The sequence below is a fragment of the Schistosoma mansoni genome, chromosome W, assembly GCF_000237925.1.
Source record: "Schistosoma mansoni strain Puerto Rico chromosome W, complete genome".
Lineage (NCBI taxonomy): Eukaryota > Metazoa > Platyhelminthes > Trematoda > Strigeidida > Schistosomatidae > Schistosoma > Schistosoma mansoni.
The window spans coordinates 44,855,274-44,880,799 of record NC_031502.1 but is presented as its reverse complement, the minus strand read 5'-3'; the positions used below and the strand labels follow the sequence as shown (position 1 = coordinate 44,880,799).

Genomic DNA, 25,526 nt, shown 5'->3' with positions numbered 1-25,526 from the left:
AATGGCTCCTATCGATGTTGGATATAATAATCAGTAAAAGTAGATTAAGGTTGGCTGAAATGTAAAAGCTTTTGTCAACTGTTTTAACCCAATGTTCAGTGAATCTCAAGAAACAGGTTTTAGAGGTTGCAATATACTTGTCTTTGTAATCTTATTTTGTATTCTCTACAGATCATACACCTCACTAGAAGTTAATACCATCTTATTACTTTATTTATTTTGTCCTGAATCTGTTTGAGTTGGAGATTCTATTTTCGGACTTCACATTTGGTTGTGATGGATTACGAAACAAATGAAGAAAATAATTATGACAGTGATTTTATTGACGAAGATACAGAATCACGTCTTTACAGTGCCGTGTTCTTTGAGACATCAATTTACACACCCGTCTCACATAATCTGGTATCGAAACAAATTGATTCTAATGGTACATCATTTTTACGCAATTCGGAATTATCTAAAAGTCCTGTTTTCATGCCTTTTGAGTGTGCAAATGATGGAATATCTGATACGTTGACAACCTCACCTCAGGTTAAAAAGGACTGTTTCAAAGATGAATGTGAAAGCGATAACTCGTCATCAAGTTCTGGTTGTAGTGTTTTATTGCGTGGTGGAAATGAATCTTCTGAGACTGAGATTAGTACTCAAGGCGTTATTCTTGGCGTTTCCCATGATACGTTGCTGCATGTTGAGAATGGAAATAGCTCTCCAGTAGTACCATGTCAGACAACATTTAACGATGATCCTAATTTGTGGAAAATATGTAATGCTGATAAATACTCATCACGCTCAACAAATAGCCGGTATTTTAACAGTTTGGATAACTCACTATGTTCAGAATGTGGAAGTAAAAGACAAAAGTTCCACCGATGTTGTACTGTAAGTTTGTGTTGACAAGGTCTTTTCACTGGTTTTAGAAAGCGTAGTTAGGCATGACAACCCATTTTTCATTATGACATCTTGATATTAGACCATATTCAGTCTGAAAATCAGAGTTAATTGATTTATTGTGTCCATTGTGTTATTTGCATTAAATTTCCAGTATTCATTGGTTTGTGCCTAGCAGTAAACCTTTGATTAATCCAGAATTAATAATTGCTTTTGGTGCTAGCCTTTCAGTTACATAGTAAGGGCGTCAAACGGAACTAGATAACTTGTATGATTCATATAAGAAAATAATCAAGTATAGTGACTTAACTAAAAGTAGATTATTATCTTACCATTATCATGTATGTTCATTGTCAATTCTTCTCTTGTTGACAATAAAATCGTCCCAATCTTTTTTTCACTTCTGCTATTGCCAAATGTACTGATATAAGTCCATCTACTTACACAGTTGATTGATCACTTGGTAGTAACCAATGTCGTGTATGTTAGGTCTTGACCGAACTTAATCGATCAACCAACCACCACATATCTCAATATTGTGCACATAACATCGAATCACCTAGACTGGTTGACCTATGTAGTACCTGACATACATGACATTAGTCACTATTCAGTGACCAAACAATTGCAAACACCTCAGTCCTACAGGAGGTCGACTGTGTCCCGGATAGTTCAGTGGTAACGTTTCTGACAGTGAAGATAAGTGACACGGGATGAAGTCCTCCAGGAAGCATAAGTCCTTTCAAGATTGTAGGTGCATCTTGCTGACGAGTTCCGAATAGCACAAAACCTAGATCCAGAGATTCCTGTTGACTACCTGCAACCAACACCTTTCATTTATTTTTATGTAAGTTGTTTCGTCCTTTTGTGTTTGGTCAAATGTGAGCCATAAATGACGTAGCTTCTCCTAATACGAATTCAAAGCTGTATTGAGTACTTCAATTTCCTGATATGTATTGCTCACTATTAGCATTACTTGGAGGTTTCACAGAATGTAAGTAGTTCTTTGAGATCGCCATTAGGCAAATACACATAGCCTTTCTGTTGCTTTTGTCAACCACCATTTTGTACATATAGAAAAAGCCAGCGAACTACTGTACAGTATTATGAGCCCTGAAAATATACTTAGCGAACTCTTGGAATGCCAGTTATAAAATGGCGAGTCTCAGTCATTCATTTGAGGTATTTACAAATATTTCGTGAACATATGGCCAATTAGGATTTAAGCGAATCTATAGGTAAGTGTAATGCTTGGCAAACTTAATCAGTCTATTGGTATTAAAATATGTTAAATCAGTGTAGACAAATTCAATAATTATCTCGTTGTGAGGGTAATGTTCTACTATTAGGTTTAGAAGAGTATGACAACAGTTATGTATCTTATTGAGGGGAACAAAATTTCAGGCTATTGGGCCTTTTCAATCATAAAAGAAAAGGTTAGGTTAAATCAGACTAAAATATTGCACTTGGACTGGGTTTTCAGCTTTCTGTTGTTGGAAGTTAGTTTTCTTAGGGCTCCGATCAAAACACTTAGCTGCTACTATCTACGACCAGACTTGTACTAATGTCTTGATTGGATCGATGGGCAGAACACTTTAGGGATCAGTTTAACTGGCCTTCAGCCACATTTCAGTTACCCACGATCCCCAGTCGTCCTGAATGGCAAATTAATATAAGTCCCCCAACTCTCTACGAGGTTGAAAAAGCTATAGGAAATCTGAAGCGAGGGAGAGCAGCAGGCCCTGACAGGTTTACTCCTGAGATTTTTAAAGATAGTGGTCCAGTACTAGCAGCGAGATTGACTGATGTCTTAGGTAGAACCTGGGAACTGGACGTAATTCCATCTGACTGGTCCCAATCACTGATTGTGCCGGTCTATAAGAAAGGACAAAAGTCCTCTTGTGACAATCACAGAGGGATCAGTTTGACTAATATAGTGTCTAAAATATTAGCTTCAATGATACTTGGACGCCTAACCAAAGCTCGTGGAGAGCAGACTAGAGAAAACCAGGCTGGTATCCGACCTGGACGTGGTTGCATAGACCAGATATTCACTCTACGTCAGGTCCTACAACATAGACATACATCCAGATGTCCAACAATAGTAGTATTTCTCGACCTTAAGGCGGCATTTGACTCCGTTGATCGTGAGGTGTTATGGCAGTGTTTGTCAGTGAAAGGAGTACCAAAGAAGTACATTAACCTCATAAAGACTCTCTACTCGAATACAACTGGTTGAGTTAGAGCCTATGGCGAACTGTCATTAGAATTGATTACCTCAAGTGGTGTTCGTCACGGCCGTCCACTCTCCCCATCCTTGTTTAACTTTGTCGTTGACATGCTTTTAGAGATAACACTTTTATCACCTCAATCTCAAGGAGTTGAACTTTTACCAGGAGGCTCACTTGTTGACTTAGAATACGCCGATGACATAGTTTTATTTGGTGAAGACGCTGACAAAATGCAGAGTCCTCTGACCACTATAAGCAACTATGCAGGCATGTTCGGGATGCGATTCTCCCCCCTCGAAGTGCAAAATGTTACTTCAGGATTGGGTTGCATCGGCACCTGAACTAATGACAGGTAATGAAGTAGTTGACTGCTTCACTTATCTTGTGAGTCTCATCAGCTCTTGTGGTCTGATGTGTAACGAAATCTCAGTACGGATACAGAAGGCTCGTCTAGCTTTCGCCAACTTGCTTCATTTATGGCGTGCCCCCAAATGCCCTGGTACGGCCGAGAGTGGGGAGAGTCTACTCTCCCTCTCGAAATGCTCTCACATGGCCAGCGAATATATAGCCTCTGCCAGGGAAGTCCTACTCACTGCCTTCTCGTGGCGGGGGTGTTGTTTACGAAAGTGAGAGGACGAAAAGCGCATGTCCGACGCTTTACCCGAGTTGGTGGACACGGCGCATCCACCTAGGGGAGTTGGAAAACCCTGATTCCAAACCAATGGTGCACATGGGCTCCAGTATCCTGATGGAACGAATGGCGGAAGAACCTGTCATTGGTCAACGGCTACCATGGGACTGCATCTCCTCACGACGCTCCACTGCCTTGTGGATCAGACCTTTAGGTCAAAGGCTCGGGGTGTGGTCCCCTAAGAAAACCACCTGCTTCGGTTTGGGCACCCGGGCAGTATCACAGCCTACACACAAATGAATGAAATGATGAACTCTATTGATGATACTATTCCTGCTCATATTAGAAGCAAGACAATTTACATTATTATTATTATTATTATTATTATTATTTATTATTATTATTTACCATATCGCTAATTCACCCCCTTTTATCCCCAATTTGTGTAACCTTACTTTTCAACTTATGCAGCAGCTCGCTCTTGGTGGAAAATCTGTCCTATCTAAACGATCTCCAGTCACTGTCTGATTGAAAGTGAATGCTTCCACCGATAATGAATGCTGAAGCAGTCTTTCTGAAACCACGTACGCCGTTCAAGCTGGCTTCCTTCAACGTTCGCACACTAATGCAGATCAGACAACAGATAGGGCTGGCTATGTCTTTGGAAGGTCTTAATGTTGATGTTTGTTGTCTATCCGAGACCCGTATTCAAGACTCTAGTGAAGTACTACAAATCCGCTCTCCATCTGTCGCCTCAAAAAGCTTGTTCCACGTGCGCTTATCCGGGGACCCTGTGGCATCTTCGTCTGGTCTTGCTGGCGTTGGTGTCGCACTAAGCGCTAGGGCTGAGGCAGCACTAATCGATTGGATCCCCATTAACAGTCGGTTATGTGCTGTTAGATTAGAAAGTTCCATCAAAGTGAGAAGAAACCGGCGTGAGAAACGGTGTCTTTTCGTCATCTCCGCCTATGCCCCGACAGATTGCAGCCCGGATGCAATCAAGGATGAGTTTTACCATCAGTTAACAGTTCTTCTCCAGAAAGCGCGTTCGACAGATATTGTAGTACTAGCCGGAGACTTGAATGCACAGGTCGGGCGTCTAGGCACAGAAGAGAGTCGTTTAGGTGGCCGATGGGGACTTGTTGGTCGCAGGACAGATAACGGGGACCGTTTGCTGCAACTGTGCACAGACCACAACCTGTTTCTGGCCAGCACTAACTTCCGGCACAGTCATCGCCGGTGTGCCACCTGGCGTCCTCCCTCTGCATCCCGAGCCTGGACTCAGATTGATCACATCGCGATCAGCTACCGCTGGCGTGGTTGTGTACAAGACTGCCGCTCCTTTTGGAGTACCTATCTGGAGTCTGATCATGCCCTGGTCTGCGCCAATCTCACCTTACTTTTCAGTGGCCGAAGGATTGACCACCACCAACGGATTGATATTAGTAAATTGGCTACAACTTCTGTTGCAAGTAAGTATCGAGCGGAGCTAGCCTCTAGGCTAGCTACCACCCCACCGAAAAGTATGGGTGAGCATTGGTTGCATCTTCACGACGCCATGAAAATGGCGAGTAAAGCCGCTTGCGGCTTCGCGAAACGTCCCGCTTACAAGCACTGGGTTTCTTCTGGCTCCTTACAACTGATCGAAGCCCGTCGGTCTACTCCGGGTGACCGTGAGTTTGACCACAAACGAAGGCTGTTACGTAATGAAATCGGGCAAAGCTTGCGTAAGGACCGAGAAGCCTGGTGGTCGGAGCGTGCTAATGAGATGGAAGCAGCAGCTGCATCTGGTAACTGCCGGAAGCTCTTCCAACTCATCCGAGCCACTGGCAGCAAGAAGTCTGGTGTGAGTGAAACAATCTACGAGGATGACGGGATGCCAATCACTAACATCTGTCGACGTCTTGGACGATGGGCGGAATTCTTCGAAGGGCAGTTCAACTGGCCTGCTGCTCCGGCAACATCAACCAGCTTGTCCTGCCCCCCATGGCCGGTGACGACTGATCCACCAAACGAGGCGGAAGTCCGCAAGGAACTCCAACTCTTGAAACGTTACAAATCACCGGGCCCAGATGACTTACCTCCGGCTCTTTTTAAAGATGGTGGTGACTTTCTGACTAAGGAATTGACTGTGTTGTTTGGAAAGGTTTGGGAGCAAGAAAGTGTTCCAACATCATGGAATGAGTCAATAGTCGTCCCTATCTTTAAAAAGGGTTCACGTTGTTCCTTTAATAACTATCGGGGGATAAGTCTACTTTCGATTGCGTCCAAACTATTGGCTTCTATCATTCTTCGTAGGTTGTTTAAAACCCGAGAACGATTGACTCGCGAGGAGCAGGCTGGTTTTCGTTCTGGTCGAGGATGCATTGATCACATCTTCACCCTCCGCCAAATGTTAGAACACCGTCATACTTATCGCAGGCCAACAATCGTAGTGTTTCTTGATATCAGGGCGGCCTTCGATTCGTTGGACAGGACTGTTCTCTGGGATTGTCTATTGAAGAAGGGTGTGCCTGAGAAGTTCATTAACATCTTAAAGGCCCTGTATACGAACACCTCAGGCAGAGTGAGGGCATACAACCACCTTTCTCCCTTGTTCCATTCGAGCAGTGGGGTTAGGCAGGGTTGCCCAATCTCACCATTCCTCTTCAACTTTGCTATCGACGACATCCTGGAAACAGCTCTGATGGATGTAAGTAATGGCGGTGTGGATATGTTGCCTGGAAAACGACTTCTCGACCTTGAGTATGCGGATGATATTGTCTTACTGTGCGATAATGCTCAAGCCATGCAATCCGCACTTAATCAGTTGGCAATCAGTGTCCGCAGGTACGGCATGTGCTTTGCACCCTCCAAGTGCAAAGTACTCCTACAAGACTGGCAGGATTCTCATCCTGTACTCACCCTGGATGGTGAGGAGATCGAAGTAGTTGAGAAGTTCGTGTATCTAGGTAGCTATATAAGCGCTGGTGGTGGCGTGAGTGATGAGATTGATGCACGTATAATGAAAGCCAGAGCGGCTTATGCCAATCTGGGCCATCTTTGGCGCCTTCGTGATGTTAGTCTGGCTGTAAAAGGTCGGATCTACAACGCGTCGGTGAGAGCAGTTTTGCTCTTTGCTTGTGAAACCTGGCCTCTCCGAGTTGAGGATGTTAGACGTCTCTCTGTGTTCGATCATCGTTGTCTCCGAAGGATTGCTGACATCCAGTGGCAACACCATGTTAGTAATGCAGAGGTTCGGCATCGTGTGTTCGGGCGCCGAGACGATAATTCAATTGGTGTCACCATCTTGAAACACCGACTTCGGTGGCTTGGACATGTTTTACGAATGTCGTCCCAGAGACTTCCACGTCGTGCATTATTTGCCGACTCTGGGACTGGTTGGAAAAAGCGGAGAGGAGGTCAGTGTATGACATGGTGTCGTGGCATGAGAGAAAGCTGCAAAGGGCTAGCTTCCGTTGGTCCTTCACGACTCCCTGGTTGGGGTCCGAGAGATGGTGCAACACAGTGGCTAGAGACGTTATCAGATATGGCTCAGAATAGAAGCCAGTGGCGATCCTGCTGCAACCTTCTTTTACTCTCTACATAAAGAATGGTTCTAACTTTCCTAACTGAAAGAGTCTTCTGGTTGTACATTTCAGTCCGCCTTATCTTTTCATCCCTTCTCTTCCTACTTTCATTATTTTGTGTGGCGCATATGTACCTGGTGCCCTTTTGTACCAATATATATGTGTTTAAATAAATAAATAAATAAATTCATTTATGGCGTAGGCGAGATATCCGTCTAGCAACCAAAGGACGGGTTTACTGTGCATCAGTTCGTTCCGTCCTACTTTATGGCAGTGTAACATGGCCGGTAAGAGTAAAGGATATTCGTAGGCTACTGGTTTTCGATCATAGGTGTCTTCGAAGCATTACTCGTGTATCCTGGGACCACGGAGTAAGTAATGCAGTCGTTAGGAAACGGGTACTAGGTAAGGATGGCAAGTGGATTAATGAAGTAGTGAAACTTCATCAGTTGAGATGGCTGGGACACGTGTTACGAATGCCCAACCACCGACTACCCCGACGTGCAATGTTTTATGGAGTAACAATATGTTGGAAGAAAGCTAGGGGCGGCCAGACCAAAACGTGGCACAAATCCAAGAAGTCACTGACAATTGGACTGAGTCATGTTGGTAGGTGTAGACTACCTGGTTGGGATCCGCGAGATGATAACAACCGATGGTTAGATACCTTGAATGACATGGCTCAAAATCGAGTGTAATGGTGAAGGTGCATCCACTCTTTGTGTTCTGCCAAATTCTAATCTTCTGAATTCTTCATGTCTCTATCTTTTTTCTCTCTCCAAATTTATTTCATTGGATTATACTCCTAGAATAACTTCAAACCCTAATCTTTGACATAATGCTTATATTCTTACTATTTCTACCACTATGGGATTTGAATCGACAACTGCATTTCTGTGCTAATGTGGTATGGCAAATCGAACTTATGTACTTACATACTAAGTTCTACGTTGTGACTGACTGACTGACTTTCGAAGTTGTTTTACTGTAATGTGTTTTCTTTATCAGGAACTTTGAGGTATCAACCTCATCGGGTTATAAAACCTAAAAAATGCCCTTGAACATTCTTGTTGGATTCAATAAATTTTTATAAATTTGAACAGAGTTAGAACAACAAGAATAGCAAAATAAAATGAATTCGTTTACTTTGTGTCTTCTCGGCTGCTTACAACCTAGAAAAAATAACGATTATTCATACAGAATTTATAGTGATTAGAATAACGTTAACAGTTATGAAAGAATTACAAATTAACAACGTGGGTGAATATTTTTGTCACTAAATGTGGAAGTTCTAGAAAAATTTCAAAACACATGTAGACACGTTTCTAGAGAATGAGTATTAAAGTTACGTAATGACAACCATAATATTAGATAGAATATCAGATTAAGATGAGTGAAGCTTAAAAGAACCTAAGAATATAGAGCGAATTTGTTAGCGCGAATATGAAATAAGAAATTACGTAATTGATTAGTGAAAAGTAGAGGTTGTCAGAGTAGGGAAAGATTTTCAGTCTTTTCCTTTTTGAATACATGATACTCCCATACCTGTGGTTATTCTACTAATCATTAATATGATGTGAATTATGTACATTGGTTACGAATAATTATTATTGTTTTTTCATAAACATAATTCCCTTTATCATTTTGAAGAGAGCAAGAACAAGGATTTTATCAGAGTAGCATGGATTTATTTTATTTCCTTTGGTTCTCATCATCTGCTTACAACCTATGATATTTAAAAACAGTTACAAAATGGGTTTAAATTACTTACATGAGAGAGTTTAGTTGGAAGTTATTTTGAAGACTCACCAGTATAGTATACTTACTTACTTACGCCTGTTACTCCCAATAGAGCATAGGCCGCCGACCAGCATTCTCCAACCCATTCTGTCCTGGGCCTTCCTTCCTAGTTCTATCCAGTTTTTGTTCATTCTTCTCATGTCTGTCTCTATTTCTTGGAGTAATGTGTTCTTTGGTCTTCCTCTTCTCCTTTGGCCTTCAGGATTCCATGTGAGGGCTTGTCTTGTGACGCCTGTAGCTCTTCCGGGGGCTACTGCCGGTCCCAAGCCCGGGCAAAGGAGGAGGGTTGGGCATGGGGTTAGCGACCCCATCCCGTAGAAAACCAACTCGCCAAAAAAACGCTAACCAGAGAAAAAATATTCAAACCATTTAAACTCTGCCCTGGGAGTAGAAGGAATAATTATGACGTCTCATGGTGAAAGCCGAGTTCCTTCGGAAGTCATGAGACCGATGCACCTTCTAACAACCAGAGCAACAATTTTTATATCAGTATAGTATAGCATGAGTGTAAATAAATGTCCTAGACTGAATATTGTAAATACATACCTTATTTAAAAGAACATTCTACAACACTGATTGTAACAAGAGTTCAAACGGTCAAAAACAAGTAATCACGTAATGAGTAAACTTTGATAGGAATCAAACGAGTAAAGCTCACTCAATAAAATAGGATTACTAATCTGGAAGACAGTTTTACGATACGACGAAGGAATGTCTGTCAACAAGGCAAGGAAAGAATTATAACAGTCTCCTTTTGAGCCTGATAGTAATGGCTTCAGCAAACTTCAGAAGACTGGCGCTTGGCTATTTTTTAATCACCTTGAAATATTACATGGTATCGACCTGATGTCCTGTATCCAAGAGATGTTTGGTGATTATGTAGTGTGGTCTACTTATATCCATATAAGTAGTATTTGGCAATGGTCAGATATAGAATGTATTTTGGCAGAAGACCGATAAGGAAAGAACTGAAATGAAGTGCAATTAGTAGGAAAATGCATGAACAATGGAATTAGAGAAGATGAACTGATATTTACTGAAGGAACAGTGAAGATTGAGACAATTGGTTGTTATTTTGCAAATTAACTGTTTGCTGTATGGTTATCAGAATTTAGTGAGATAGTCTGTAATTTGTGCTTAAATACATTCGATTGCCCCCAACTAGTGTTTTGTTCACTACAATTACACCGTTTAAAGTCGTTCTTTCTCGTGTTCTAAGTGTTATGACTTGTGACTGGTTAATATATCACGTGATAAGGCAACCAATAAGAATACGAATTATACAGTCTTAACATAGTACCGCAACAATGAAGTATTGACCAGTATGAGCAGCCTAGCGTCCTTATTTGTACTTTTCCTGCCTAGCCCTTCCTATTGAGTCCAGAACAGCTCCCACTGTACGAATAATGGATTTCAGACATACTTGGTTTATATACCAGTTAAACAGACCACATCACACCATAAAATAGAAAATAACATTTGTACAAGATCAAGCTAAAAAGTGACTGTGATTGTGAGACCCTGTAATGAATAAACTGGGTATAACTTAAGGGTAGAAAATCGTATAATACTACTCTATAGGTCAAAATAAGGCTTATCATAAGAGGAATATAAATATTCATAATCTAGTTACTCAATAGTTGTAAAATAAGAATATATGTATAATATCAGTCCATTAATAGCTCTCAGAAGTTACCCATAATTTAATCCTCCCTAATATATAACACTAAAGCTTTTTGGAACACGTTCAAAAAATCTAGGATATACCTCCCTTTTTGCTCGACCGATGTAGCTGCTTTGGCAGGTACACGTAAATTTATAAACACAGTTGACGGTAACATGAAAGGAGTGCTTGTTGACCTTTAATTGGGTTATTGAACATGTTGTTTTATACGGAATTAATAGTTTGGCTACCGGGTAAGTTCTGGCTAATGTACTATTAAACCTCCTGTTGATTGCGCTTGTTGCGTCATCACCTTTGAAGTGGAGATTTGTAAATATTGGTTTTTTATTGACTGTAGTCGCTTCTATCTTGTTTTCTCTAGTTTTTTTTATATTTTTCAATAAATTACATGAGGAGCAGTTGCCTCTTAGGTATTTTTCAACGTTAATCAATTCTTCCAGTTTATCGGTGGTACATATTTAACTAATGCCCATACCCAGGATGCAAAACGACACTACCAACAAAAAAGGAATCATCAGTTACTGTTGCTTAGTACACAGATGGTCAGTAATCACTGGAAAGGAAATAAAACCCAAAACAAAAGACCCTTCAAAAACAACTATTGAGTCGCGATAGTTGTGCCGTGCTTCTATGTTCCTTCTTCTCCAGAAGGACCTACCGGCTTTACCAACTAAGTTTGTCTGGAAGGGGCATCATTGGGACCCAAATTTCACATACCAAAAGCAAACACTCACAGGATTGATGCAGAAGCTCGATTCGAAAATTTGATTGACCAGTTAAGAGATCTTTATTCAGTGAATGAGGAAAAGAGTGGATGGTTCAAATCAACGTTAGTTGATATTGTCAACCGATATTTCGTTTCATTGACACCAAAGTCGAACATTTTATCCAAAAAACATCTGAGAGCCTTAAGAAACATTAAACAAAATAACTTTTTTCAGTTTAATCAAGTTCGTTTTGTGTTATCTTCAAGATTCCAGGTTCTAGTCATTTCTTACAATGGAGTAATTGATTCTATTGACCAAGACCATTATTTTTTACTTTAACATTTTTTGTACATGTATTAAATTTTTTTCATTTCTTCTATTCTTATTCAATATTGTAGTGTTGCATTTTGTGTGGAGAAGAGGGTCATGAAAAGGATGAATGTGATAAAATGTATTGTTATGCGTGTTTGGCGCCTGGTCACACAAAGCATGAATGCCATTTGTTGAAAAGTCTGAAAAAATCGATCTGCGAACGCTGTGGACAGCAAGGACATAATTCAACAGTATGACAGTTTTATTTTTCCTCTATTAGGACTTATTTAATTTCATGGGTTTATTCCACTAGGAATAACTAAACAGTACAATATCCCTATCGGTTGCTTGTGGGAAGCTCATTTTTAGCATCCAGTCAGTCAGTCAGTCAGTCAGCGACAACGTAGGACCAGGCACATATATGCATCGGTCCAAGTTGCCATACCTCGTTAGCACAACAAGATGAACACCGGATTCATAGAAGTAATTAATTTAGTGGTGGTAGTATATAAAAGATAGGTTGTATATAAATATATAGTATAGGGAGGAAGAACGTTATGAAGCAATTTTAATCTCAAGGTTTAAGGGAAGATAAAGAGTGTATACACCTACGCCATTGTGATCGATTCTGAGCCATGTCACCCAGAGTCTCCAACCATTTATTACGATAGTCACGCGGACCCCAACCAGGTAGTCTGCATCTGCCAACATGGCTCAGACTAGAAGTTAGTGACTTCAAGCACTGATGCCATGTTTTGGTTTGACCGCCCCTAACTCTCTTCCAACCATCCCCTACACTAGTCAACATTGCGCGTCGTGGTAATCGGTGTTCAGGCATACGTAACACGTGGCCCAACCATCTCAGTCGATGAAGATTCATCACCTCATCAACTGATTTACCATTATTCCCTACTACCATGCATCTAACCTCACTATTACTTACCCGGTGATCCCAGCAGATGCGAGCAATATTTCTAAGGCATCTGTGGTCAAATACTAGTAACCTACGAGTATCTTCTACTCTTAATGTCCATGTTTCACAGCCGCAAAGTAGAACAGAGCGAACTGCTGCGCAGTATACTCATCCTTTAATTGATAGACGGATATCTCGTCTTCGCCATAGGTGACGTAGGTTGGCAAATGCCAAACGAGCTTTTTGAATCCGTGCTGAGACTTCGTCAGACACCAACCCATTAGGGCTGATCAGACTTCCAAGATAAGTGAAGTTGTTGACGCGTTCGACTACTTCACTCCCTATCCTTAGTTCAGGTGTTGACGCAGGCCAGTCCTGGAGTAACAATTTACATTTGGATGGGGAGAAACGCATCCCAAACATCTTGGCATTGTTACTGAGTTCCAACAGAAAACTCTGCATTTTGTCAGTGTCTTCACCAAACAGGACTATGTCATCTGCGTATTCTAAGTCGATAAGTGAACCTCCTGGTAGAAGATCAATTCCTGAAAATTCAGTCGACGAGAGTGTTATTTCCAGCAACAGGTCTATAATGAAGTTAAACAGAAATGGGGATAGTGGACAGCCTAGACGGACACCACTTGAGGTTGTAAAATCATATGACAGTTCTCCATAAGCTCTCACTCGACTGATAGTGTTCGAGTAAAGAGCCTTCACAAGGTTTATGTACTTCTGAGGTACACCTTTCAATGACAGACACTGCCACAGAACCTCTCGGTCTACAGAGTCAAATGCTGCTTTTAAGTCAAGAAAAACTATCATTGTCGGACGCCGATAAGCATGCCAGTGTTCTAAAACCTGATGAATAATGAATATGTGGTCGATACAGCCACGACCAGGTCTGAAGCCGGTCTGATATCCTCGTGTTTGCAGTTCACGAGTCTTATTTAGGTGCCCGATAATTATTGAGGCTAGTATTTTAGATGCTATGTTAGTCAGACTAATCCCTCTATGGTTATCACAGGATGATTTTGGCCCCTTCTTATATATTGGGACAATCAGAGATTGTGACCAGTCAGATGGGATTACGTCCGTTTCCCAGATTTTAGCTAGAATACTAGTCAGCCCAATCGCTAAAATTGGACCACCATATTTAAAGACCTCTGGAGCCAATCCATCAGGACCAGCTGCTCTTCCTCGTTTCAGATTACCTATAGCCTTTTGAACTTCAAGTAGGGTCGGGGGGCCAACTTCAATGTTCCATTCAGGTTTTCTGGGAATAGTGGGTAGTTGTGCAGTAGCTGAAGGCCAGCTAAACTGCTCCTTAAAGTGTTCCGCCCATCGTTCTAAACGTTTGGATTGAGAGCAGATAAGGGTTCCGTCTTTTTCGGAGATTGTCTCACTTACACTTGACTTCTTAATTCCGGTTTCTTTTATTAGTCTGAATAGTTACCTGGTGTTGCCTACAGCCGCTGCCTTTTCCATCTCTTTTGCTTTCGTTGCCCACCACTGCTCACGATCGTTCCTTAGACTTTTAGTTAACCTAGATCTAATTTGTTTACGCTCTTCGTCGTGTTCAGAGCCTGATGGGATGAGTTTACGCGAATCTGTCAGTGAAATAGACTTAGAAGAAATCCACTGGTTTTTTGGAGCCCTATGATTTAAATAACTAATAGATGTTACTGCTGTTTCCACAGCTGTTCGTGTGTCTTTCCAAGCAGCATCTGGGTCAGTCTCGTTTACAGAACTGCCTAGATGTGAACTCAGTTGTTTCTGGAATTCGCATTTGGCTTTCTCGTCCTCCAGTTCAATCCTAATGGGTCTTCTTAGTGTACTTTTCCTGCGTCCATTGAGGCGCAGACAAATGCGCGCTCGTATTAAAGCGTGATCAGAGTCTAAACAAGTATTCCAATACGAGCGACAATCTTCTATTGAGCCTCTCCAACGATGACTGATGACAATATGGTCTATTTGAGTCCATCGTTGGTTTGGTGCAGGTGGTCGCCATGTTAGACGATGTCTCTCCTTATGTTTAAAATTAGTGCTTGCCAAAAATAAACGATTGTCTGAGCATAGTTGCAACAGACGATCACCATTATCGGTTCGTTGAGCCGGAATACTAAAACACCCACCTAAATGTCTTTCTGTTTGATTTAAGCTGCCTACCTGGGCATTAAAGTCACCCGCTACAACTACTATGTCTGAGCGCTTAGCTTTCTGAAGAAGCTCAGAGAGTTTTCTGTAAAAGTCATCTTTTACTTCATCATGGCTGCAGTCAGTGGGAGCGTAGGCAGAAACGACGAAAAGGCAACGACGTGTGTCCCTATCCTTCCGAGTTCTTACGGAGCCATTTAGCCGGACAGCACACAGGCGACTGTTAACGGGGATCCATTCTAATAGTGCTTGTTCTGCCCTTGTACTTAGTGCTATGCCTACACCTGCAAGTCCACGAGAACTAGCCAACGGGTCGCCAGATACACGGAGGGTGTATTTCGCTGGCTGTCCATTTTGGCGAGGTGAGGTCAAGTGAATGACCACACTAGGATCCTGTATGCGTGTTTCGGAGACACAGCATACATCAATGGTACGAGATTCTAGGGTTTTGGCTAAGGAGGCCTGTTGACAGATTTGACTTAAAGTACGTACGTTGAAGGCTCCAATGTGTAGTTTGGAGCGAGGTTTTAGTAGACCTGGGACAGCGTTTTGCGCACTAGAATCGTTGGCCATGGTGACACTTGAGGAGGAAACCGGAAGAGGAAGTTTAGTGTTGAAAGTCAAGGTAGAAGGAATAGTAGGAATTGAAGAAAGAGATGGATTATGAATACAGTGGTCTTGAGTGCTGTTAGAGGTATGAGGGCAGTTATCACTTCCCGGTTGCCCACACCGTGGAAGGGTTCTTCTAGAGGTACCTGAAAAGGAAATTGGGTTAGAAGTGGTCTTAATGACCTGAGAGCGTGACCGCAGTGCCCAAGGGACAACTGCTTGAGGTCGGTCACACACGACCTTTTTGTGGGTAGATTTTGTGTTAGCTCCGTTCTTCAAAGGACCTTACCTCCGGAGACGGAAATCCGTGGGATAAGGCGAGGTGTGCATTTTTAGGGTCGACCTTTTCTAACCCCACCCCTCCTTGTGGGAAGGCAGCATCGCTGTCATGCTGGTTGTCTGAAGGAAACATCTTACTGCCGTCACACCTCTGTACAGTCGGCAGTACGACTTCGCCTTCGGACCTTGGGATTGCTGCTTTTAGTCTTGCCGCTCTTCGACCGACCTGTCTGACATGGTAGGACCTCGAGGAACGATTGTTCCAGCCAGTATAGCTCGATTGCTTCATCACGATAGGCAAGCCCGACCACCACGTCAAGGTAGCAGCAACGGTCGAGCATCCCGATTTACATGATTTCGTAATTTCAATTAATTTAAAAGATGCTCTATTTTATTCCTAAATATGTTTTGCCGAAGTCCTGGTTTTCATTTATTGTCAATAACTCATCGATAGCCTTGGCACATTCCATTGATTTTATATTTAATAATGTACTACAGTACTAAAATTTTATCACTTTGTGTGCGTAGTATTTATGCAATTATGGTTCCTTTTATTTAGATGATAGAATAAATATTATAGTATAAATACGTAACTTTCAAAAACTGAATCAACATGTTTGTGCTTTAGTCAAGAAATTAAAACAATGCGACCATTTGAATAATTTCTTTTAGCTAGAAACTCGTTTATGCTCACAATGAGTCAAAAATTTTACATTCCAGTTCCAAAAAAATTACTTTTGTTATTACAAACTACTGTAAATAGTATAAAAACTTCCAGTAGATATTTTAAAAAAATGAGAGGTTCATCTGTACCCCTTAGATTTATATTACCATGCCTTCACATGTACTATTATTATTATTATTATTATCATTACTGTTATTAGTATCATTAGTCATTATTATTTTACTGGTGATGTTACGACGAGGTGTAGCCGTATAAGGTTTACTATTAACTGAAGTAGTCGAAGACCATTTATGCCAGTGCTTGCTAATCAACTGTTATTATTGATGTCTAACTCATCACATGCTTTATAGTATAAATAATCTTGTTTCCAAAGGAAACCAAGGGGAATATTTTAGATAACTAAGTTCCACTTGGTTATCTACACATGAACATGTGACACTTTTCTATCTTATCAATGATTATTTCGTTTAAAAAAAGTAAGTTATGGTTTTTATATTTCTTTTTCTTGACCTGAAGAATATGCATATTTTTTCAAAGAAACTTTTAAATGCTGACGTGACTTCTTATAACTTTAGTTAAACATGTGTTTTCCTTCATTCTAACCTGTTTTTGTGTTTTTTTTACTGAACATTTTCTTTCTTGTGGGTTCGAAATCTATACCAAGCTTACATTAGGTTTGTTAGTAGGAAAAATCTAGCTAATTATGTACATATAATGGCCGTTTGACGCCTTTAATTTTTTATAGCGACACAAATATTATATAATTATTGAGGCAACCCAAATAGTTGCTTAATAGACCTATCACTTGAGCTTTGTATATGGTAATACTGCTATTTATTCCATATTGTCAAAAACCTTAGTTTTTAACCAGTTTGTCTCATGTAAATTTCGCCTGTGATATAAATTTTTATTTCTGTTATCATTTGCTGATGCGACATATTTGTTTTGTGTTTTCTTTTTGGCAGCTGTGCACAGAATTGTGGAGACAATACCGAAATACCGTAAGTTAATCTTTTTTTTCTACATATATTTTATTTAAAACACCGTCATCACTATATCTACGCGTGTATGCGGTGGAATCTTTTGCTTGCCGTTGATTTTTTGTCAACGGCTGACCAAAAATTTGGAGTTCAAAGCCTTTATCAATCAAATTTTTATTTATGCCAACCGATAGCAAACCCATACATATATCGGATATCTTACAAGTTTTGGAATCATTTAATACCAAACTTAACAGTTAGTGATATGTAATAGATAGCTAAACGTCCAGGAGTTTGTCCAATCGATAGGTATCTATTGTTTTGAACACTACAGCGTTAAATATAATTCAGATACATGTATGACCAATTTATCGCCCTACTTAATATATTTTTTCGCAACTTACAGTTGTGCATTCAGAGCACTACATAATCTTACCTACGCCTGTTGGCCCTTGGGAAGGAGTGTGGTGGTCAGTACTCGATATTATCCTTAAACTTATATTGTTCGTCCTGATAACCGTTACTAGATAACAGCCTAACCGTGTATAAATCAGAAGGTGAATACGAAGTGTTGATTACGTTTATTATTGAACCACGCACAGATATCCAAAATTACAGGCACGTTAAGCAAGCATGAAAGAGTAGTGCCAAAAAGCAGGCGATCCATCCCTTGTGATGTTGATTCTTGCGTCCCAGAACCTCCTGACACGTTGAAGTTTATGCTTCTTTGATCCCTTTCCCGTTGTCCTCCACAGTAGTTTTCTCTTCGAGTAGATTTGTAGAATTATGGTCTAGTTCGGTATTAGCACATTTATCTTCGTTACTATTATAATAGGCCTAATTCCAAAATTGTAGATTTGTCGTGACGTGACTACCTGATCTATGAGATCTTACGTGAAAGTCATATCATTGTCTATTCTGACTCGTACGTGACACTCAACAACACTATATTTTGCACTTCTCAAGAACACACTTAGACTAAGTATAGAGTAATATATTTTAACTTGAATAGGTATTTGTTACAACGATGACCACGCCTGTAAGTCTGACCCATGCCATACCGATCAAGTGTTCCCATGTTCCTCGTCGTTGACCTTCTCCTAGTGTTGTGTGTTGCATGTGAATATTTTCAGTAATTGTGTGTTCGGTTTCAAAGATCGTGCGGTTAGGAACCAGTACCACTACAGATCTTATAAGGCTTGGGATCCGATGTTGAGAGCTATCCTGAACTCGTTTAGTTTGTCAGTATCTTTAAGGGAGACTGTATTAAACATTTGTAGGGCTTTTTCTCTAGTTGTCCAGTGCTTGTTTGGCTTCAGTTTCATCTCGGCAACCACCAGGTGGTGATCTGCAGCTATGTCAGTTCCTCTCCTTCCTCTCACGTTTTCCATTCACCTTCTGAATATTTTAGTGATGCAAATACGATCAATGTGGTTCTGTGTAGTGTGATCCAGTGAAAAGCTTGTAGCCTTGCGTGTGTTTGTGGGGGAGTATAGTGCCATCAATAATCATTTTGTTGAATGCATATAAATTTGCGAATCTCTCACCACTCTCGTTCCTTCCTCTCAGTCATTCCATGATATCTTCATATCTGGTGTTGCTCATTCCGACTTGGGCGTTTAAGCCTCCTATTTGAATGGTCAGGTCCTTTCTTGAGCACTCCTTTACAATCGTTTCCAGCTTCTCACGAAACTGATCTTCATCGTCGTCGCTGCTACAGTTGGTGGTTGCATAACATTGATTGTGATCCCCTCCTTCTTTGTTTTAAAGGATGCTTTGATGTTTCTGGGTCCATGAGATTTCCATCCTACAAGTGTTTTTCGTACTTCTTTGAACAACATCAGTACAACTCGAGTGTGCAGAGCATTTTGTTGCTCGTGATCAGAGTACAGCAGCATCTCTCCCGAATCTAATCTCTTCTTTCCAGCTTGGGTCTAGTGTGTTTCACTGATTCCGAACACTGACAAGTTGCATTTCCTTGTTTCCGCAGCTATTTGACTGGTTTTCCCGGTCTTTCACATTTTCCAGGCATTCCCTGTACCTATATTAATTATTACTGTGGTTGTTAGAAGGGACATCGGCCTCGTGATTTCCTGAGAATTTTGGCATTCACCACGAGGCGACATGATTCTTCTGAATGAAGATCGTTCAACTCGGAGGTCAGGGTTTAAATTGTTTATTGTGGTTGGCACTTTTTATCAGGGTTGTTTTCTACGGGTTCGGGTTGGTGACCCCATGCCTGTCTTTTTTATCCGGACTGGGGAACGGCAGTATCCCAGAAAGAGCTACTGACTGAGTTACTATTTAATCTTTTTTGGTACTATTTTATCATAGAAGTAGAATTTATTTGTTTTAATTCTGTTGTATCAATACTTCCTATTCAAGCCTTTTTATCCGATTATGTTTCATTTTTCAGTATGGAGAGAATATTTCACATAAATGTTTTGAAATAATTCATTGATCTGTATTATTTTCATTGTATTTAACTAGCAGTCTTGATCGCGAGTACTGATAGACTTATTTTTTGTAGTTGTTCTCTATTATTTTTGAGATATTACTGAAATTTGTGGGAGTTTTTGATTTCCATTTTATCTTGATTTCATTCTCTTCATTATGTTTTCTCTTCGCATGGAAAGTTATCCAGAAATTTCGCAGTTACTCTTTTCGTGTTTACATGACATAAACATTTTTTAAAATTTTATTTCATCACATATTTATACAAATGATCTCTGTATATGTTATTTTACTCTTCATAGACAAGTATAGGCAGACCAATACAATTGTACGACTTTGTGAAATCAAAAGGCTGTTGTAATTGTGGACATAAAGGACATACTTTTGAGGTATGTGTTACTGTGTTTCTGGTATTTCCTTTTGATAGTTACACGCCTCCATATTTTTAGTCCCATTTTACATTCCTTCTGTATGTTCACAATTATGATTGGATTTTATAATCATGTGTTTATATACTCTGCAATAAACTACGTGTACTGTATGATGAAGGGTAATTTTAATACTTCATTGTCGTCATTGTCAGTATAGAAGGGGTATGAACACATTGTTTAATGATCAAATGTAAAGTATATTGGTTAATCCGCTAATGTTCTGTAATTAAAATATATTTGTGAATGTTACACTGTTTTGCACAAAGTTTAGGGCTCACTAATTCATTAATATGTTGAAATAACGTCTAATCTTACCCATTGTCATCGTGGTTGCTCTTTTCATATTTAGGATAAAGCATTTAAAAACAAACTGCAGAGTAGGAGAAAATCCATTCATGACATTCAGTTAGGTTTCAACGTATAATCCTTTCAATTGCCAAATGTTTTTTACTATTTTTCAGGTTATAGGTCTATAGTTACTTTAATGCTTGAAAATAGTAATCACTGATTTTATAAGTCAATTTAATATGTTAGTCCGATAACGTTATTGCTTTCTTAGTTGAAAATAGATAGTGAATTATGATTATATTATATATTTTATGGAATAACTTAATCCATCAGTTTACTAAATACAGGTTAATAAATTTGGCAACTCACTAGAATATACCTAAACAAACTGAAGTACCAATTGTATTTAAGCTTGGATGATTGATAAAACTATTTATTGGATACTTGGCTACGACTATATGATCTGGCTTTTTGAAGTAGACCTTTTGAGACTGAAGAAACCAAACACGTAAAAACTTTATGTAATGATAACATATGCATATATAATTGCTGAGCTTTTACTTTATGTTAATTTTAATTGCCATAACAGATATCGGTAATATTATGTCTAAGCTGTTGTCTAGAAGTTATTTATATTTATGATTTATTCATTTGAACACATAATGTATATTACATTTGGATATATATACCCACATGAATTATGTGACAAGATTAGGTATATAGAATTTGGAAGCTACGTTACTAAAATGATATCTGCTTACTCTCATTTGGTTAAATATCTGCATATATCAGCACATGTCTTGCTTATTTTTGAAATTCAGTATTACTCAAATCTCCCAACTTTATAGTGCAAATGTAGTGGTGTTAATTGTGAACTAATGGAAATCTACTTGCTTCTTCTTGATATTGTAGTAACCAAAGTAGACCGATGATTTACTGACCAAGGTATTAAACTTTTAGTTTCAGTACTTCAAGTTCGAACGGCGTTCTACATTCGATATTGTTAGCTAGGTAGTGTCAATAACTCACAAACAAAATGTATGAAATTAAGCCAGATGCATAAATCGATATTTGTTTACTTAATCATAAACAATACTGAAAATGATCGTAAAATAGGTTTTTGATTTTAGTGTCTGATTGATGGTCACTTTTCAATAGGCATTTGTATGGTATAAAGACCTGACATGTATTATATATAATATGTACATTTTTAGTATTATAATACAGTGCTTTCTTAGTGGTAATTGTTCTTTCTTGTTTTACACTTATTGTGATTGCCCTTTCTTTTTTTAAAAAAAACCGTTACATGGAATTTGTTTTATCAGATTAAAAACATATTAACTTAAAATCTGATGGTTTAGTTTGTTTATTAAATTAACTAGTTCTATACTTTTTAATGTTGTATACAGAAGAGTGTTGTCAAGTTGAGACAATTGAAAGTTAGTAAGCAAACAAAACTATTATGATAATATTCAACCATTCACATTATTCATGTGCTGCTGAAAAGGAATCTATTTCCAATTTCAGTTTATATTAGTACTATGATCTAGATTATGTGTCATTAAAGCGAATAATAATACTTTTTGAAAACAGCGCTATTGTGTTGAAACTTTCCCTTTTTGTTTTATCGCAATAACTAAATATACATTGTACTTTGTAATTTTATTCCTCTTAAGGATTGTCATCATCAACCTTTAAAATCTCATTTTATTGGTCCTTTGCCGAGGAGAAGAGTGTTGGTTTATGATAAAAAAGACATATATAAGTCTATTCGCTTAAAGTTAACTAAATTACGTGAAAAGAAAACCAAATGTAAAAAGACTTTAGAGGAGGTAGATAATTGTAAAGTAATCGATCATGAAAATGAAAACCAATTGTATAAACATCCCAAGTCATGTAAACAGAAAAAACAAAAATGTAAAAAATCAGATAACCGAACTCATTCTTTGTCTTACAATAAATCTTGTAAATTCATGAATAAAAAGAAATTGCAAAAGGCCATGGAACAAGAATTACCATATAAAGCTTCTTCATCTCCATATATGAGTAAGTTTTATGTTTATATCAAATAGATATATAGTTATGTTTGTATTCATGTCAGTTAATTTATTTTCCATAAATCTACAAGTTTTTAAGCATTTTCCTGTTTAATTAGTGGTGTAGAGGAGGAGGGAAAATGTGTCGTAAGTTGTAGATGGGATGATTGGTTGTATGTGACTTTAATATTTGGTTTTATATTTCTTTCGACTTATTGTTGAAATGTGTTACTCCCTGAAATTTACATATCTTTCACCTTTTTGTAAGGAATCTAAATGAAGAGTTTTTTAATTAACATTAGTTTGATGGAAAGACTCAACGTGTTGTTTTTTTAGTCATAATACAATAATTCAAATAATATTATTAATAAGTGTTTATCAGACAATGATAATTTTATTAACTCTAATCGTATCATTGTCGATTTTTCATCAGGTAATTTGAAACAGAAGGCCATAAAACAGCGAATGGATTTTGCAAAGTTGGACGTTTTGCCATCACTTGAAATTGAAGAAACGAAGAAAAAGAGAAAAGTTAGTAATGAAAATCGAAAGTTAAAGTCTCAGAGCGTTCTATTATCTCGTCACGAATTTTCCTCATCGTCTTCATATCATTTCAATGAGACTTCAGACAACTTTTCTATCACTAAAAGAACTAGAAAAAGACGCAAGTCAAGGTAAATCGTTATTGTATCATCTGTTTTTATCTCAATATTTAGTGGATTTCAGCCGTTCGGTTTTTCTAGTTTATGATATGATGATCGAAATATTTGATAAAACTGGAATAACATAATTTGATTAACTGATACTTTGCAAACTAATTGGATATACTTATTTTGGAATACGAGATGCCCAACCTAGGTAGTATGACTTTTTAGATAATAAACGACTAATCATGAATGAAAATGTAGCTCACAGGGAAACCAGTCACTTTTATTTTCTGCCAATCACATTTAGTTTATTATAACTTTTCAAGTTATCAGCATTCCGTACGTTTCATATTACCACTGGATAATATCGGAATTCTTACTGTTGTACTAAACTTTTCTATTGCATAAGAAGTACTGTTCAGTTTAATAATAAATATATTTTTCGTCACATCCCAATGAGTAGAAAAAATTGTATTTATGACATTTCGTGACTTATTGCAAACCACTTCTTCAGAGTAAATAAATAACTGAATTAAATTAACACGCGTTTAAATGAGTACTGTTTAAACTTATGTTGATTTAATTCAGTTATTTATTTATATTTATTTAGATGTATAGATATATCTTTTCTTTGTTGGATAATTAAATAGTGTTTGATTGAAAGTGATGAGTAGTAGTACTTGTGTCTTTACTGTTTACTTCCATATTCTTGTGTTAATCGATTGTGATACTAAGCTTCATAGTCAAAAGATGCATGCATCGTCGCATCGAGGGTCAAGTTGTGAAGTATGAGGTAAATATGCCAAGTCATGAAAATAATCGCCGGAACGCCATACGTGATTCATGTTCAGTACTAGTTGATACCCATCCGCAAGGCATCTACAATCTTGGATAAACTAATACTTCCCGTTGGGTTCAAACACACATTTCTCGATTTAACGGGTATTCTATCTGCGACTGACCTTTTTAAATTGCTCTGAAACCCCGTTATGTCTATACTTCCTCACTTTCACCCACATTCAGTAACCCAGTTAATTGAAATCACTGCTATTTGTACTGGCACACTGTGTATCATCGTAAGGAGCCTGAAAAGCTACTTGAATTCACTCTCTACGGATATTTTGATTTCTTATACTGTGCTAACTGGGTGATAGTCTTGATAAGCCAATTTTTTAGAGCTTTTCTTTATGAAGATATGTCATTCCTAAGAAATATATGGAGTGTTTCAGTCTAGTCATTTCTACAACGCAGTTGAATTATCCCTATTGATCTTTTATGGTCAATCAATTAGACTTGATGACATACATAATCTTTTACAGTCGTTAACAGTTTTCTAATTGTTTTTTCTCTTAGATCTTCGGAAGACATTCATAAAGCAAGTACTTCATATTCACCATTTCAAAATACACACCAAACTCCTTTAAGGAAATGGAAAAAGAAATATTTCTCTCAATCTGTAACTTCATAATGTGAATTAAGTTGTATAAATTGTTTACCTTATATATAAATATGATAAATTTGTTTGTTTCTTTATTAGTTTAGTCTCTAGCAAATAAGCTATGAAATAATTATAAGATATTTTGAAGGCGATCATTGAATCCACATCCACCTACAGGTATGATCAGGTTTGATACAAAAGGAGAGGAGGCATTAAAAAAGTGTGGTTAAGTTATTTGAAAAGATGTAGTGCATAAACTATTTTAGTCGAGTGTTAAAAATGAGATTATTAGTAACGTAAAGCATAAGTTGCATGCGAAAATGTATTATCACTGGTGACATCATTTTACAGTACACATTTGTTGATGGGTTGGACACCGTAATAGTAATAAATCTTTTAACCATGGACTTGTCATTAATATAAGTAGTGAGTAGAAACTAATAGATGTAACTGAAACATTGGTTTCAGAATGATGAATGTCACATTGTCGCCGTGGTAAGGTATATTAAACAGTTTAGTCATAAGAGCTCAGCTTAGTGTTTTACAACGCTTTCGCATGCCGTATTAACTGCTATTCATTGTTAGTGTTTTAAGTTGTAGTGCGTCTAATTCCTTGGAGAGAAATGAGTTTATTACAGTTGCGTCAATTTAGGTGATGTAGTCCAACAAGTTTATTGCACCACACATGTATTTTGAATTTTTGCTAGCTGTAATACGCAGCGTTTAGGAACCAGTTTTCTATTAACGGTAGAGCTGAAATGTCAACTTTACGGGATGATAAAATAAATAA

The 25,526-nt window shown here is 38.5% G+C and overlaps 1 protein-coding gene across 1 annotated transcript; it reads left to right on the top strand.

The window, feature by feature from the left end:
* Window positions 1-276: 276 nt before the first annotated feature.
* On the top strand, window positions 277-24,826 carry Smp_167800 (hypothetical protein; the record flags this gene model as incomplete). The annotated part of the gene is made up of 6 exons (XM_018789848.1): window positions 277-879; window positions 11,909-12,073; window positions 20,199-20,285; window positions 22,292-22,661; window positions 23,085-23,325; window positions 24,652-24,826. The coding sequence occupies 6 exons, from the start codon at window positions 277-279 to the stop codon at window positions 24,764-24,766; spliced, it is 1,581 nt and encodes a 526-aa protein (XP_018655250.1). The 3' UTR covers window positions 24,767-24,826.
* Between the last annotated feature and the right edge of the window lie 700 nt (window positions 24,827-25,526).